Source organism: Mus caroli, chromosome 4 (genome assembly GCF_900094665.2).
Source record: "Mus caroli chromosome 4, CAROLI_EIJ_v1.1, whole genome shotgun sequence".
Classification (NCBI taxonomy): domain Eukaryota; kingdom Metazoa; phylum Chordata; class Mammalia; order Rodentia; family Muridae; genus Mus; species Mus caroli.
Genome location: NC_034573.1, coordinates 76256341 through 76273904, shown reverse-complemented (window position 1 = coordinate 76273904; position 17564 = coordinate 76256341). Strand labels below are relative to the sequence as shown.

Sequence of the window (17564 nt, the reverse complement as noted above, 5' to 3'; positions counted from 1 at the left end):
CATAAATCCATTGTTTTTAATAGCTGAGTAGTACTCCATTGTGTAAATGTACCACATTTTCTGTATCCATTCTTCTGTTGAGGGATATCTGGGTTCTTTCCAGCTTCTGGCTATTATAAATAAGGTTGCTATGAACATAGTGGAGCATGTGTTCTTATTAACAGCTGGAACTTCTTAAAGAATCCTTTATAACTAAGAAAAATGTAGTGATAGAGATATGGAATACATATTCCACCTATATACAATTTCATATTGACTTTTATGAAACTGTGAGTTAGAATTAGAATTCTGATTCTGAAATGCATCATAGATATCTTTTCCTGCCACACAATAAAATCCCATCAAGAAACAACTTTAACAGCCTTAACCAGGACAGTGACAATGTGCCCTGAAGAGTGATCTGACACACTGGGCTCCATCTGGGCAGCTGTACCCATGGGATCTCTATGCCTGGAGCTGATCTCACCCTGCCCGGAGCCCCTCCAACCACCACAAGGTCCCCTTACTGATGTGTCGGTCACCAGGCCCTGGTCAGTGTGATCTGTCACGCAGTCGCTTTTCACAAGTGTGAGAACACTGCCCTGGAGCTCAAAACCACATCCAGGTGGCCAGGCCAACTTAGCCAACAAGGGTTTGGCTTCCCCCATGCCAACCTGGACAGTCCTCTTTCCCCTTACTCATGAAAGAGTAAGTTTATTTCCTAAATAAAAACAAAACACTGAACCACTGTCATCTCTCTGGTCCTGCTTACGCTACAGCTTTGTTATTGCTATATCAGTGCTTCAGGTATGCCCTAAACTTCCTTACTCCCGGGGTTATAAACTAAAATGTGGTTCAGGGGCTGGAGAGATGGCTCAGCATTTAAGAGCACTTACTGCTCTTCTAGAAGACCCAGGTTCAACTCCAAGCTCCCTCATGGCAGCTCACCACTGTCCACAACTCCAGTCCCCAAAGATCTGATACCCTCTTCCAGCCTCTGAGAACACCAGGCATGTGCATACATACACACAGGCAAAAATCCCATATAATAAAATCTTTTTTAAAGTATTGCTCATAAGAAAGAATAGTTGGAACAAAAAAAGATAAATGCCACATTTACATTCATCTATGGAACACAGAATTAAATGTACACATAAATACACATGTGCAGTGCTTGCATGTACACACACACATACACTCACACAACATGAAAACAGACTTTTTAGTGGAGGAACGGGCCATCATGAAAGAAGACAAGGGAGGATTATAGACGGGGAAGAATACGAAGAAAGCACAATGAGACTCATGTATGGAAACTTGGGCTCATCAGAAAGCTGCTTGTTCCTGCCCCAGCCCCTCATGCTTCCCATTCCCTTTATCAAATCATACCCTACTCCTCCTTCATACAGCATCCCTGCAGAAATGAAGACGTTCTAAACAAGGCTAGGAAGATGGCTCGCCAGTTCAGATCCCTCATCACCATTGCACAGGACCAGGTCCAGTTCCCGGTACCCACGTGGTAGCTCACAACCACTTGGAACTCCAGTTCCTGGGGATCTAATGGCCTCCTCTGACCTCTGTGCATAGAGGCACACATGAGTTGCACACCCATGCACATAAAATACTCATACAACATAAAATAGAAAAAATAAACCTAAAAATATTTGTTTCAAGAAACAGTTCACTTGTGACCCTTCCTTCAACTACAGACTACTGAGACTGGGAATTCTACAAAGAATCAGAATTTCTCCAAGAATCTCACCCTAGAAGGAAAAGACTGAAGCCCAATGCCAGCCAATGAGGAAACGAGTCTCTCAGAAAGTGATTTCCCATAGCTTTGACAACTTGTCAGACTACCTGACAGGAAAGACTGGAGCCATGACAACAGTGATGGGCAGACCATCCCTGAGAAGGACTACTTAATTATAAATGCTCCTCGCCCTCTACTTAAACCTATGTCAGGGCCCCGAAATGGGCTGGGGAGTCACTAAACCCTTTTTTCTCTCTGCCCAATGAGGCCATAGAGAATATATCCTTTCCCTGGCTTTTACCAGTATTACTTGTCTGTTTAAGTGGCCCACTGTTGGTGGGTGATGAGTCCTAGCTTGTTAGGGCTCTGAACCTAACAACACTGGTAACAACTTCCTACTGCAAACCAGAGTCCAGGCCAATTTCTAAGACAATCATACTAAAGTATGCTATCCCAAGGCCCAGCACATGACTGGGTGGCCTGCTGCTCTCCACTTCCCTGCCTCGTGTGGCTTTAAGACCCTCTCTGTACAGCGTATTGTGGCCCAGAAAGCACCTGCCTTGCCTGGAGTTGAAAGCAAGGATCCAGACTTGTAGTTTGCCTGGATCATTTGGTTCCCAAAAGGAAGGACCTCCCTCGCTTTCTGCTACCTCACTCCCTCACTCCCACCCCTTGGGAAGAGACTCTTAGTATTCTACCTGAAGAAACAGGAAGTCAGGCTGTAGAATGGTTACTCAGCACAACTTTCCCATTTCCTCAAGGAGATCATTTTACCTAGGGACACTTATTAAGGTGCCGTTACTCAGTGGCTAGATTGCAACAAGTGACATGCAGGATGCTTTTTGTAGGCCGTGTCCAATAAGCCAGCTTACCAAGATCCACATTCTTAAAGACCAAAGGTATGACCTAGAAAGACTGGGGTACCCATACAACAGAGCTAGGTTCCTCCCAGGTACTGAAGAAGACAACCCGAAAAGTCTATCTCTAATCCTGGGGGTGTGGTTAATGATGGACACAAGACCAGATCTTTCCTATTGCAAGAATCAATGATAGTATAGCAATATCTGGGTCATGGGATATGTCTACTAGACGCTGGAAAGTCAAAGATAGTATGCTGACCGAAAGTGATAGAAGCTTCGTTTCCCAAGTTCCTCCTTGTATATGCTTGTATTATTCACAAAGACTTAAAGGGCATCCCCAAGGAGACCACAAACCTTAACAGCTACAAACTCTGGCTCTGGTCTTCAATAGTAAGAACAAGGACTTGGGAACAGTACCTCTGAATGGATACTTGCATCTCTGGAAGGCTAAAAATACATTACCTACGCTCCTGTCTAACACACTACCATTACAGTGCATCTGGACCATGATAGAAAATGGTCAGGATAAATAGTGGGTCCTCAAGCTTATGGCTTCTTTTCAGTACATGGCAGCTGTTAGACAACAATGAGTCTGTCTGTTCCAGGAATGAGGCAATGCAATCAGGTCAGTGAGCTTCTACAACACATCATGCGATATGACTATGGGCACAGGGTAGGGCTTCCTGCTACTCTCTGATATCATAGCTCAGAGATTTCGGAAAGAAAGGCTCTCAGACTGTTATAGGTCCAAGCTTCTTTTGGGGGTGGGGGGAGCAGAGGGGGAGTGGAGGGCAATGTTCTTACATCCACTGCTATGACTTGTCTAAACTGGACTAAAATCTTTTTATCAGGAGGCTCTTGGCCTTCAGAGCCTTATGGAACTATGCTCCTCTCTGGATTTAATGACATCTCTCTCCAAAAATACAGCTTTGTCTTGGCTTCCTCCATCAGTGCCACTGTTGGTTCTCCACTCCCCATTTTTCTGGTTGAAGAAGCATGTTGTCTGTCTGTATGAGTGGAAGTTGCAGTGTTAGCCCATTGTTTAGGACTTAGCAGGGAGCCCCATACAGAAATCCAAATTGGGGGTTGTTTTACTTTTTAGTAGTTTTGCTGTTTGTTTGCTCCAATAATCAGAATGTTGCTGGGTTTTCTTCCTGGCTTCTCAACTAAACATTTTCATGACCCCTATCCTATATCTACCATACAATCCATCTGCACCACTCCTGGGCATATGCCCCAAAGGCTTCATCTCTTACTACATCGGTACTTATGCTCATCACTACTCTATTGACCACAGCTGGGAAAGACTCAGCACAAATGACCATCAGCTGATAAATGGATAATGAAAAGGTGATACATCGGTAGAAAGAAATAGTACTTAGCTGTCGAGGAAAAAAATTAAATCATGAAATTTGCATATAAATGAATAGAAGTAGAAAAAGTTATACAAGTTGAGTTCACCCAGGTGCTGCATGCCCTCTCTTGTATCAGAGTCCTAGCTTTGAATGTGCACATGCAGAGATACTAGCAATCAGCCACTGGGCTGACAGGACACACAGGGATGCAATAAAATACATGTGAAATGAAAGTAGAGAGGGAGAATGATAGCATCAGAAGAGGTCAGCAGCCAACAGGGACCAGGAACTGGGGGGCCAGAGGAGACTTAATTAAAATAAGGTGTCCATGAAGGAGCTACTTGGGACCCCAAGATCTTGCAAACCCGGTAAAAATCTATTATGTAACAGAAGAGGACAGCAGAACATGTGTAACATGAAAGAATGAGGGAGAACATGGGAGGTAAGGATTCAAACATTGACATGGACAGACATGGAGAAAAGGGTAAGGAGTAGGTTAGCCCAAACTAAGAGTGCATGAAGTCTTATGAAACCCTACTTGTTTATGAGCTAATTCAAAACTATTTCTTAAAAGGAAGTTTGATCAAGAACACCCACATGGTGGGCAATGCTGCTCTCAGCAGACATGGGTTATTAAATGGAACTCTCTGTGCAACGCACAGGTCACCTTCTGTGCTGGGTAGTGTTGTTGTTGTTGTTGTTGTTTGTCAACTTCACAAGCTAGAGTCGAAGAAGGAGCCTCAATTGAGAAAATGCCTCCATCTGACTGACCTACAAGCAAAACTCTGTGGGGCATTTTCTTTATTAATGATTGGTGTGGGAGGTCCCAGCCCACTGTGGGTGCTGTCACCCTTAGGTAGGTGGTCCTGAGTTGTATATAAATAAATAAATAAATAAATAAATAAATAGCAAGCTGAGCAAGTTGTGGAAATCAAGCCAATAAGCAGCATTCCGCCATTGTCTCGACATCTATTCCTGCCTCCAGGTTTCCATCCAGCTTGAGTTCCTACCTTGGCTTCCCTCCACACTGGGCTGCGATGCATGTGTATAAGCCAAATAAACCCATCCTCCCCAAGTTGCTTTGGTCAGAGTGTGTATCACAGCAATAGAAAGAAAACCAAGAAACTTCCTAACAAATTACTGGACAAAGAAGCTCCAGAGGAACCCAAGATAACATAGCTACTACCACTGCTATGGATTCTAACAGAACTAGATATAAGATCCTATTGTTGAAGACACCACTCATGGGGTGCAGAACACAGAAAAATCAGTATTGAAATGACTCTCCTTGATGGTTAGATTTCCTAGCACTGGAAGGTGCAACACAGGCTGAGAGAGAAAAGACATCAGTTGTCTTGTCTAGCACTGAACCCTGAGTGCTACAACACTGACCTGCCAACCAAGATGTGCCAACTGACACAACAGTAGCAATACCATTTATGAAGGTAAGCCTACCATAATAACCCAATCTCTTCACTGGAATTTTGACCTGCTCCATAAGAGGAAATCCATGCCCAGTGCTGTAAACATGGGCAAAACCCATGGCTACAGAAGTCATGGGCACCAGAGAAGAACTAATTGATGTTTTTCTAAATGGTTATGATGTCAAACTGCCTTCTAAATATATATATTTATTTATTATATATATATTTATATATAATATATATTATATTGATATATCAATAGATCTGTGCTGCTGATCATAAAAGCTTCATTATCTAAGATTTATTTGTTTATATTTTATGAATGATTTCTTCCATGTATGTTTGTGCACCAGAAGAACTGGAGTTGTAGATGGTTGTGAGCGCATATGTATGTTCTGATAACTACGCTCAGGTCTTCTGCAAGACCAGCAAATGCCCTTAACAACCCATCTGTCTCTCCAGCCACAGAAAGGCTTCTTATTGCAGTGAGTAGTAATTAAAGCACAGACACATTACTGTTTCAAGTGTAAGTCAAGAGTAAGTCACTATGAGTAAGTAGCTTTATACATTTAAAAGAGGAGTCGAAAAAGCCCTTAAAAGATGTAAGGGCTGGAGGATGGAGATGAATCCTCAGGATATTGTCTTCTGGACATGATATGGCTGTTGCACACAGGAACTCACCTCCACAGAATAAAGCCCATTAAAATTTCCATCATGGCCCAAGTAGGTGACAGCACACCCATACACATATGAGCACCTGTTGGCCTCAGTGGGTTAAAATATAAATAAGTAAGGGCTAGAGAGATGGCTTAGAGGTCCTAAGTTCAATTCCCAGGAAACACGTGGTGGCTCACAACCATCTGTAACGGGATCCAATGGCCTCTTCTGGTGTGTCTGAAGACAGCTACAGTGTACTCATATACATAAAATAAATCTTTTTTAATAAACAAATAAATACTAAAGGAAGACACGAAGTTGAGAGGGAGATGTCACAGAAAGTCGTGGGAAGAGTGAAGAGAGAATATTATCAACACATGTCACATATCTGTATAAATCTTTCAAGGAATAGATAAACTTTTTTTAGATTTTTTTAACTTTGCCAAGTTAAAAAAAAATTATTGTAATGTTAAAAGAAAACAAAATCTCACTATTTTATAGGCTAACTAAAATTAAAATTCATTTTTTAAAGATTCTGAAGAGCGAGCCAGAAGTAGGAAATAAGGCAACTCAAGGTCAGGGTCTGCACATGAAATGTCCTCCATGGGTCCCTGTGTTTGAACAGTCCCCAGCTGATGGCGCTGTTCTAGAAGACTGCAGAAACTTGGAGAGGTAAGGACTAGCTGAAGGAAGTGGTCACCAGGAATTAGGCTCTGAAGGCTATGTCCCAGCCCATTTCCAAACTGAGCCCTGCACTTACGGACTCAGTAAGATGTGACCAAGCAACCTCACATCCTCTGCCACGGACAAGACTTGTCCCGGCACTGCATCTTTTCAAGCCTGAGCTGTGAGCTAAAATAAACCCATCCTTGCCCAATGTGGTGCATGCCTTCAAATCCAGCACTCAGGAGGCAGAGGAAGATGGATCTCTGTGAGGCCAGCCTGATCTACATAGTAAGTTCTGAACAGCCAGGGCTATATAGAGAAACCCTGTCTCAAAAAAGAAAACCAAAAACATAATTATCATCATCATCATCATCATCTATTCTTCCTTAGATGGCTCAGAGGTTAAGAACACTGACTGATCTTCCTGAGAGGTCCTGAGCTCAATTCCCAGCAACCACATGGTGGCTCACAACCATCTGTAATGGAATCTGATGCCCTCTTCTGGTGTGTCTGGAGACAACAACAGTGTACTCACATATATAAAATAAATAAATCTTTAAAAAAAAAAGATGCTTTTGTCAGCACACTCACTCACTTATACACTCTGATCCCTCAAGCAATAGCATCCTCATCATACCACACAAAGCAGACACTTTCACATTACACAAGGAAAGAAGCAATGGGATGGGAGAAGAGATCCACAGGAACCGTTGTGAGCACAGGGCTTTAGCTGTTAAGCTGTCAGTACTACAGTTGTTATTAACTTGTATTGTTATAACACAATTACATGGAAATAACAAACAGCTAAGGGCATGGATTCATCATCTGCTTTCACTGTGATGATACAAATGATAAAATAACTTTAAAAGAAGAAAAGGAACCAGTAAGATGACTCATTGGTTTAAAACATCTGATGGTAAGTCATACTTCGATCCTTGAAACCCACACGTTGGAGAAAACCAACTCCTGTAAGTTGTTTTCTGACCTCCACAACGATGCCATAGTGTGCACACACACAATACAGGTATGCGCACACACACACATACACACACACCCAAAATAAAAATGTTAAAAATTTTAAATAAAAAAATGAGAAAGATGTCCACAGTTGTATAAGTTTCAGACCATGGTAAGCGTACTTCTTTGCTCATGGGCCCAGAGTAAGACAAAATGTCATGGCAAAGAGAATGTGGTGGCGAAGCTGCAAGCATCGTAAGCAGCCAGGAGGCAGAGGGAACCTGAAAAGTACTGGAGACGCATCACACCCTTCAAAGGCACACCTGCAGCCACCTATTTCCTCCTCTCCCAAAAATGATGTGAAATTATAAATCCATCAACAGATTAGCCCTTTAATTGGATCAGAGTCCTCAGGAAGCAGACACAGACTAGGCCCTCAGCTTATTAGCCTTTTTGGAGACACTTCCTATCCAAACTATAACAGGGTCATCATATAAAAGAACTAAAGGACTTGTGTGGGAAGCCACATGTGCCGTTGCAGAGTGGCACAGGCTTCTGCTGGCCACCACACATACATAGGCAGAAAAGGGTTTTTTGCCAAGATGAAGTTTTGAGAATTAACCAAAATTAACCAATCAGATGAGAGAGAAATTGACCAATCAGATGAGAGAAAAGTTAACCAATCAGATGAGAGAGAAATTAACCAATCAGATGTAGGCATGCAAATGAGGTGGTAAGCATCAACCAAGCACAACCAATCCGGGTGTGAGACACGCCTCTCCTAGGCCTATATAAAGCAGCACCAGTGCTGGGATCGGGGTCTATTCGCCTCTACAATCAAGCTCTCCCAATAAACGTGTGCAGAAGGATCCTGTTGCAGCGTCATTCTTGCTGGTCGAGTTGGACGCGCGCAAGAGACTTGGTCATGAGTACTTAGAATTATCAACTGATACTTGCTAGAGTAAAAAATTTGAGCAAAACTTCCAACCTCCAAAACAGAAATAATAGCAAAACAAAAGTTCAGGAAAGAATTTCCTTGGGAGCCCAACTACAAGCCAACACAGGTGAGAGACCCTCATGGCAGACATCCTGGAAGCCCCAGCCCCGCCCATGGAGGCTCCTCTACATGAAAGAGAACCATCTGCCTTCTGCTTTGATTTTGATAGGGAAAGGAATTTATTACTTCATCAAAGATGTTTATTATCTCATTACTCTAAATCTTTTAACCACTGAGAGCCCAAACTGTGTTCTTGGCAGGTTTACTTCTTACATCAAAGCAAAGCTAAAGAAACATACTAGACTTTTCATAAAAGTTCTTCATATATATTTCTATGCTGCTTAATACTTAAACATACATTTGAATATTTAAAAGTATTCAAACATTAAATGTGCAGATTCAAGCAATGATTAAATAAAATAAATGACACTAACCTGAGATTAACATATACAGAATATGATCCTAGAGAAGGCAAGAAAATTCAGCTACGGGCCAGTGAGATGACTCAGCAAGTATAGCGCTTGCCACACAAGCCTGGAGACCTGAGTTCAAAATCCTGAAGCCACATAAAGATGAAAGAACACTGACTAGCCAAAGTTTTCTTTTGATGTCTACTAATATACCCCAGCAAATAGTAATAAAGAAAACAAATTTTAAAAGAAGAAAAGAAGTCTTGGTTAAGAAGAACATTTTAAGCTATAGCTACAACACAAGGCTGTGATCCCAGAGACTAGGAAGGCTGAAGGAGAAGCTTCCACGTTTGAGGGCTACCTACACTACACTCAAAAGTCCACAACCAGCCCAGGCAGTTATATGGGACTCTAACTCAATACAAAAACAGAATACAGAATTAGGTGTGATATCATGAATCTTAGCAAGAGGCACAGGCAGGCAGATTTCTGTAAGTTTGAGGCCAGCCTGGTCAACATAGCTAGTTCTAGGCCAGCCAGAGATATACTGGATATACTCTGCCAGAATAAACACACATACAGAGAGAGACAGAGACAGAGACAGAGACAGAGACAGAACAAACCTACCAATGATGTTGTAATTCTTATTTTGGGGACAATGGTTTGAAATTGCTACTATCAAGACATTTTTGAACCATATTAAAATCTTCCATTTATATAATAGTTCATAGAACTTTCAAGATGAAGATTAGCTGGAAAAGGATGAGGCCCATGGGAGTCCTCACCCTCATTAAGACTCTATTTTCATGTCTGAAAAGCTGGTATTAAAGGGGAGAGGAGAAAGCTCAGTCAGTAGCATGCACACCAACCCCACAAGCCTGAGGCCCTGAGCTGAGGCATGTAACTGCAGCTCAGGGGGAACAGAGGCAGCTAGGTCTCCGGGGCTCGCCGGCCAACCAGCCCAGCTGAATCGGTGGGCTCCCGGTTCAGAAGGTTCAGGATAATAACATGGGGAGCAAATGAGGAAGACCTTCCATGTCAGTCTCCAGTTTCAAGACGCATATGCACAGATGCGACACACATACAGATGCACACTTGTATTACACACACACACACACAAATACACCACCACCACCACCACCACCACCACCACCACCACCACCACCACCACGATAAATAAAAAGTAGCTACCTTGTAGGACGTTAGGTTAGTTAAATGAAACTATTTGGTAGCCATGTACAAAGTGAACCCTAATGCATGTTTCTTTCCCACCAGTTCTAACATTATTGCAACTACTATTATTTCTGCAGTTCAAAGAAATTCTAAGCATTATCTCCCCATGTAGCTTATGAATCAAGATGTTTAAGATGCCACTATATTAACTAATAAAAAATGCATATACATTAACATATTTACTTCCAGGGTATAAATGCACTTCTGGGACTTCTTAGAACACTCCAGAGCAAGAGGGCACCTCCACATTTACCTTCAAGGGCATCTGCATATGTCTTATGGAGGCCTTTGCTCCTTGGTCTACCGCGGACATTAAGAGCAGCTTAGTATTCGTATACAAAGTGCTACATATTCACACTCAGCACTCACAGAACCTTCGCACAGACTTAGACCTTTCCCGTATGATACTCACAAGTTCAGCTTCGCACAGCTCTCCTGTGTGTTTTGCTTCTCTCGCTCATATGCACTCTCAACCTCTTTGAATTCATTCTTGATCATTTCCAGGTCAGCCACAGCCTCTGCCTGGCTGGCTTTTTCTACTTGTAAAGCTCCTTCAAGGTCTCGAATCCGTAACTACAAGATGACAGAGAAATAAACTTTTCCATTAATTGATTATTTTGTTTATTTATTCACTTTACATCCCAATCAGAGCCCCCCGCCCCCGCCCCTTCACCTCTGGGAAGGAGGAGGACCCTCCCGGGGAACCAACCCACCCTGGCACCTCAAGTCAGTGCAGGACTAGGTACATCCTCCCCCATCAGGGCCAGACAAGACAGCCCAGTTAGGGGAGCAGGACCCAGAGTCAGGCAACAAGAGTCAGGGTAAGGCCCCGCTCCAGTCATTAGGGGCCAGCATGAAGACCAAGCTGCACACCTGCTACATATGTTTAGAGGAAGATGGGCACAGAGACCCACAGCCAAACATTAGACGGAGAAGTGATTTTTTAAAAGCTAAGAAATGTTTCCATTTTAAATTAAATAGACTATCTCATCAACAACAGATTTTGTCATTTATCTAAACATTTCTTTCTTTCTGTTTTTGTTTTAAAAGAAAATAAACAAGGTAGTTTTAAACCCTAGATCCTCCTGCCTCTGCCTCCTTCATGAAATCCTACCAGGCTGTACCAGCATGCATTCAAGCAACATTATACGGACCCAACAGGTTTTACACAGTAATATGTCTATATACAAATACATATTGTATATATCACATACAATACCAATTAATGAAAATAGAGGTAATGAATTAAGACAGCAGGGAGGGGTATATGAGATTTGGAGGGAAGAAATGGAAGGCAGAAATGTAATTAAATTATAATCTCAAAAATAGAATCTTAATGCAGAAAAGTCTAAAAACTTAGAAGCAAAAGTATAGGATCCTTTTTAAAGCATCCAATGGGACAAGGTGTAGAAGATGAAGAACCGAGATACAGAAGCAGAAGCGGGATGATGCTGTCTCGCTGTCTTTGCCTTCTAATGCATTCACGGATTTTTTATAAAATATCTTAAATGGTTTTGAAAGCGAATTATGACATGAATATAATTATAAGCTTAAACAAGATGGCTCAGAGGGTAAAGGCACTTGCCACCCAGCCTAATTACCTGAGTCACCAGGACCTACACAGCAGAGGATAGAATCAGCTCCCACAAGCTGTTCATTCTGACCTTCACATGGGCATTGTGGCATGCACACACACATGCACACATGCACATACACACATGCACATACACACATATAAACATATAATGCAACTTCAAATTTAAAAACATATATAAGGTTAAACAGAGCACTTTGCCCCTGTAGACTTTTTTCCTATAGAAGAGGAACCTTTACAGTCAAACAACCCTGTCTGATGGAAATATTCGTAGTGATATGACATGATAACTTAGATTTCATTTAATATAATCTGGAAGCAGAACAGTGCAGGGGATAATTACAAATCACAACTAGCCTGAGGTAGGTTTGCAGCTGGGGGATGGGTGAACCGAGATTTGGTTTTAATGGTCTGACAACTTTTGCATGTATTTGAAGTTTTGCAGAATACGACATCTTAAAATTAGATGCCTGTGTCTACCAACAGCAGAACAAATACACAAAGTGTATTTTCTCAAAACAATGATATGTAGCTGTTGAATAGCTGCATACCACTTTAAGAAAAATGTACTGCTCATCCATCCTGAAGAAAGCAAAATCCAGACCAGTACACAGAATGCTAAACCTGGACAAACGGTGAAAAGAACAAGAATAAGCAGACAAGGGAAGAACTAATCACCCTGTAAAGTGCCAAGTGGTAATACTTTATGTTTTTCAAGATGCTGCCATTTGGATGATGAATCCAAGTATCAAAGCCTCGTGCCCAGAATGGCACTACCAGGTGGTCCTACAGACCATCGGGAGGTGGGTGTGAGGCCCTGGCATCAACAAGAGTGGACTAATGAGACCCTGCTTCTTCATCCTTTCTTGCCTTGCCTCCCAGCTCACCAAGTGGGAGGTGAGTGGACTCCCTCCATGGTGTGGCGCCCCACCAGAAAACCACACAAGTGGAGCATGAGCCAAACAGACATGATCTCTTTATAGGTAAGGTTATTAGGTAGGGTCATCTCCTGTGTTCCACTGTAGTCACAGAAAGCCAACTGAACTTGCTGCTGTGAGCACTGTGTTCTTCCATCACAGTACAAATACAGCCACACATAGACAAGACCTAAGGGCAGGCAGTGGTGATACCCCAGCCTGAGGCTATAGTGTGCCAACATCACCCCTAACAGAGATCCAAACTGGTTACCCTAACCACAGTGTCACAGCAGTATGCTACCATTCCCAACACAGACCTTAGTTTCCTAGCTGCTGCAACCTGAGAAAATTTATGCCAAAAACACGAATGCAACTTACCTGAATAATTTCAGAATTAAATTTTGATTCCAAATGTGCTGCTCTTTCTGCTTCAATATTCTCTTCCAACTTCCTCACCCTTAGAGTGGTTGCCTAAAGATAAGTTAAGTTCAAACTCATTAACATCGGCATTAAAAAGCACCTAGAGAATGCCAATCACAGGATTATAACTAACACTTTAGATGGCATAAGCTGTGTAGCCAACCTAGAACCCACGATCCTCCTGCCTCAGCATCCCAAGTCCTACCTAGTATTACAGGTGTATCTAGCCCCACGTCTCATCCTTTGCAGGAAGGGGGTGTAAAAACAATGCCCAAGAAGACTGCTCCAAAGCCTTGCTTCTTTTTCTTTTTTTAATCTTATTGAGGTACAGTCTCCATGTAATCAATTAGGAAGAAACTCTACTTCCAGGCACACACTTCCATGGTGGCTGCTATAGCACAGAACATAGGCTTGGCAAGTTCCCTTCTGTCCCATGGTCCTCTCTAGACACGATGTGGGGCCTGCATTCCCAGGAGTCATTCTGCATCATTCTGTGTTTCAAAGCACACAACATACAAGGTACTTGTGTACACTGTGCTACTTGCTTTATTTAGATTTGACAGCCATATCAGTACTGTTTTCTACTTCAGATGATCTCCCAGTGTAGACCTAGTGGGGCTGGAACTCACAAAGATGTGGCTGCCCCAGCCTCCCGAGTGCTGGGATTAAATGCACTTCTACCACACCCAGTCCTTTCAATATTTATTTAAGATGTATTTTTTATTTCTTTAAATTACGTGTAGGGGGACCTAGGTGCAAGTGAATGCAGTGTCTGTGGTGGCCAAAGACCCTGGGTCCCCTTAGAGTTATAGGCAATTGCTGAGTTACTCAATGTTGGTGCCAGGAATCAAACCTGGGCAGCCATTGTTTTCAAGTGCTGGGTCCTCTCTCTAACTAACCCTCCTTATCAATATGTCTGAATGACTTAGTACACTAGAAAATAAGTCTCCAGAGGCAGAAAACAGTAATTCCGATATGAAAACTATAGATGGTATAAATCCAAAAGACAAAGGAATCTGTCTATAACATCATCTTTTTCCCCCCTTTTATATAGATTTTGAAACAGGGTTTCTGTGCGTAGCCCTGGATGTCCTGGAGCTCACTCTGTAGACCAGGCTTTAACGGCCGAGCCATCTCTCCAGCCCGGGTGTTATTTCTCAAGCACCATCTTGAGTTCCAAGTACCAGTTTTTTAAAAGTCAAATAATTTATTAGCACATAGAATCCGCCAGAAAAATATTGCCTTGTGGTCTGTTGGGAAGGAGCAAAGGTCGTGCCTCTACTTGGTCAGGATCTTAGGCATGCACTTCTAAATCCTAGCCCGGGTGTGTAGCCCTCATTTTCATAGTGGCAGAATATGGTACTGGGTGAGGTGGGTGGGGCAGCCCTGCTACTCATTTTCAACACTGAAGCTCAAGTCATTCCATGGTTTTCACTTTAATAAAACTCAAGCAGATGGTGCGCTCTCAGATGTCTAAATGCCCCCGCTATCCACAGGAGCAGTGACTAAGGAACGTTTGGTCCCCACTTCCCTGGTCTGTGGTGGAGGAAGGGCAGGCCAGGCAGGCCTGAGGCACAGTCTTTATTGTGTTGACACCAGTCCCCTGGTCGTGAGGACCTCTGTGAACTTGCAGATTTTCTTCTCCACATTCTTTTCTGCCTGTTTCAGTAGCCTCAAGAGCTACTTCTGCTGAGTGTGGATCTTGGCCTTTTCCTTCCGTTTCCCCTCCAGAGTGGCTGTCGCTGCCTAGTACTTCCACCCGACCTCAGGAGCCAGATGCCCCAGGTAAGCAAACTTTCTGGTAGGCTTCAGCCACACAACCTTGAGGGCGGCCGGGACCACCATCCGCTTTTTCTTGTCATAGGGTGGAGGGATCCCACCCAACACTTTGAGGCGCTCCAGGGCAGCCTGGCCTCTCTCCGTCTTGTGGGGGGCAGCATGCCTCACACAGTGGGCCAAAAAATGCGGCTCAGGGCTAGGAAATCATAGGGGCTTCTCAGGCCAGAAGAGGCCTCGGCCATCCAGTACTAGAACCTGCCCTTCCACCATCTTAGGCAGCCACCTGGGCTCTAGTACCATTTTTTAGTTTGGTTTGTGTTTAAGTTTTTAGAGGAAGGTTGAGACAGACCCTCCAATGGGCCTGGAACTCAGCAAGCAGGTCAACCCAGGGAACCAGGGAGGCCCAGGGACCTGACCGTTTCCATATCCCCAGGCTGGGATCAAATGCAAGGGAGTACTTTAACCAGCTGAGCTCTCTCCTTGGTCTCATAGTTTATTAAATATAGTTTATAATTCTGTATTAAAGAATCAACAACATATTTTTATTTCTTATACATATAATCCAGTCACTAGTTACTAATCTGGATCCCACTCAAAAACATCAAGATAAAGCTCCAGGTTTCCAGGACAGAACAAGATGAAACAGGCTGAAATAATAAGCTGGAGATCACATGGGTTTTTTTCATATCTTCCCATTTTGAATGAAGTGTGCTAAAGAAAACAAATTTACATGCTGTTTATTATAACTTTCGCTATCAATAAATCAGCAAGGCAATAAAAAAAAATAACCAAGTCTTTAAGCAAACACCTCCCAAGAGTGGGGCCTGTTGACAGGCATAATTAAATAAATGCACTCATAATCTTTTTTTAATCTTCCAGTCTGGTGAAATAACTCTTATGTCCAGCAGAGGGTGCTATAGTAACACCAACGTACAATTCTCTCCACATTGTCTCTCTTTCTCTCTCTCTCTCACACTCACACACACACACACACACACACACATCCTGTAATACAAAGAATGCTAACACAAGTACCAGATATTTAATTCTAACAATCACAACCTTAGTGGCACAAAGTATAACATAATTCTGATTAAAGTTCACATTCAATCCAAAGTCTTAAATTTAACTACATATAAGTTAGTTATCTACATAGAGCTTAGTCAGTAATAAAATATTATAATATAATGCATCCTTTTACTAACGCTGAAAACAATGGGCTTCTATAATCACATAAAACCAAACATGGTTCTTGGTTTTTTTACATTTAATTATTGGGGTGGTATGTGTATGCAGAGGTCAAGAGACAGCTGGTAGGAGCCGGTTCTCTCCTTCCACCATGTGCAGTTTAGGACTCTAACTCTGATCACCAGGCTTAGTAGTAGACGCCTTTACTTGTGGAGCCATTTTGCCAGCTCAAGTATGTAATTCCTCCTATAATACACACTTTGCTTTTCATCTGATGATTGACAGGTCCTTTATCACAATATACTAGCTGAGAGACTTTTAGCCTAGGAAATACTATGGGTCAACAGAGCTCTTTTTATCTTACTTGCATATCACTAAATAATATTAGGCACAATCAGATAGCCTTTCACCCTTAAGGAAGTGAGTTTTCATCCTTCAAATACAACAACATCAAGAAGGCTGTCTCCTGCCCAGCCTTGGCGTGTATTCCTTATCACAAGCCAGGCCTGAGCTGCCAATCCAGTTCAGCACCAGAACTAAGCAAACTCACCCAGATGTTCCCCACGCTGCATCTGTCCTTACCCTGCAGCTTGAATGGATTCCAAAAGGTCCATCGCAGTTAGGAAAGTACTTGTCAGTGAGTGACCAATGTCTGAACAGGAGAGCTGAGACCACTATACTCTTTTCTCCTCAAATACAATACATTTTAGCTTAGGAGTCTATATGTGAACTATAAGGAGTAGTTGAGGAAAACTTCCTGTACACTAAATAATATAAATCTTACTAAATAACCAGCAAGAAAACTGGGGCAGACCACTCGCCCAAATACCCATCACTTAGCCACTGCTCGCTGGTGCCCCATATAGGACCATGTCCTAGACGTTTGTAGTTTGCTGCGGAATAGCAAAAAATCATATAAGTGGAAAGTGATGATGTTTCCAGACTCTATCATCTGCTAACTCCTATTATTGAACAACTTTTTATGTAACCAATATGGTGAAAATCCATCTTGTAAAGCTGATTCTGAGCTTGCGATTAATCGTCACAAATGGACTAATTCTATAATAGTTGTTCAATAATCCATTTTGTTATATTTTAAAGGCTAATTTATTATACATTCATTAACATTTATCCACAATACCATCCCACACCTGGAGGAGGAAAAACGGTCACTAAACTTTAAGCCTTTTTATCCTGTTTGGTATTTTATTGTTTTTTTTTTTTTTAGGTATTTTCCTCAATTACATTTCCAATGCTATCCAAAAAGTCCCCAATACACTCCCCCCCCCAGTCCCCCACCCACCTACCCCCACCCCTTGGCCCTGGCATTCCCCTGTACTGGGGCATATAAAGTTGGCAAGTCCAATGGGCCTCTTTT

At 42.5% G+C, this 17564-nt stretch overlaps 1 protein-coding gene and 1 pseudogene across 1 annotated transcript in view; both read right to left on the bottom strand.

Moving 5' to 3' along the window:
- The window catches only part of Ccdc171 (coiled-coil domain containing 171), a 349604-nt gene that overhangs the window by 262568 nt on the left and 69472 nt on the right, over positions 1-17564 (bottom strand). The window contains exons 7-8 of the mRNA XM_021161203.2: positions 13178-13270; positions 10701-10861 (exon numbers count right to left, since the gene is read on the bottom strand). Of these exons, the coding sequence (XP_021016862.1) occupies positions 10701-10861; positions 13178-13270 (254 nt within the window). The remainder of the gene's footprint in view (positions 1-10700; positions 10862-13177; positions 13271-17564) is intronic.
- Positions 14801-15240, bottom strand: LOC110292342 (annotated as a pseudogene).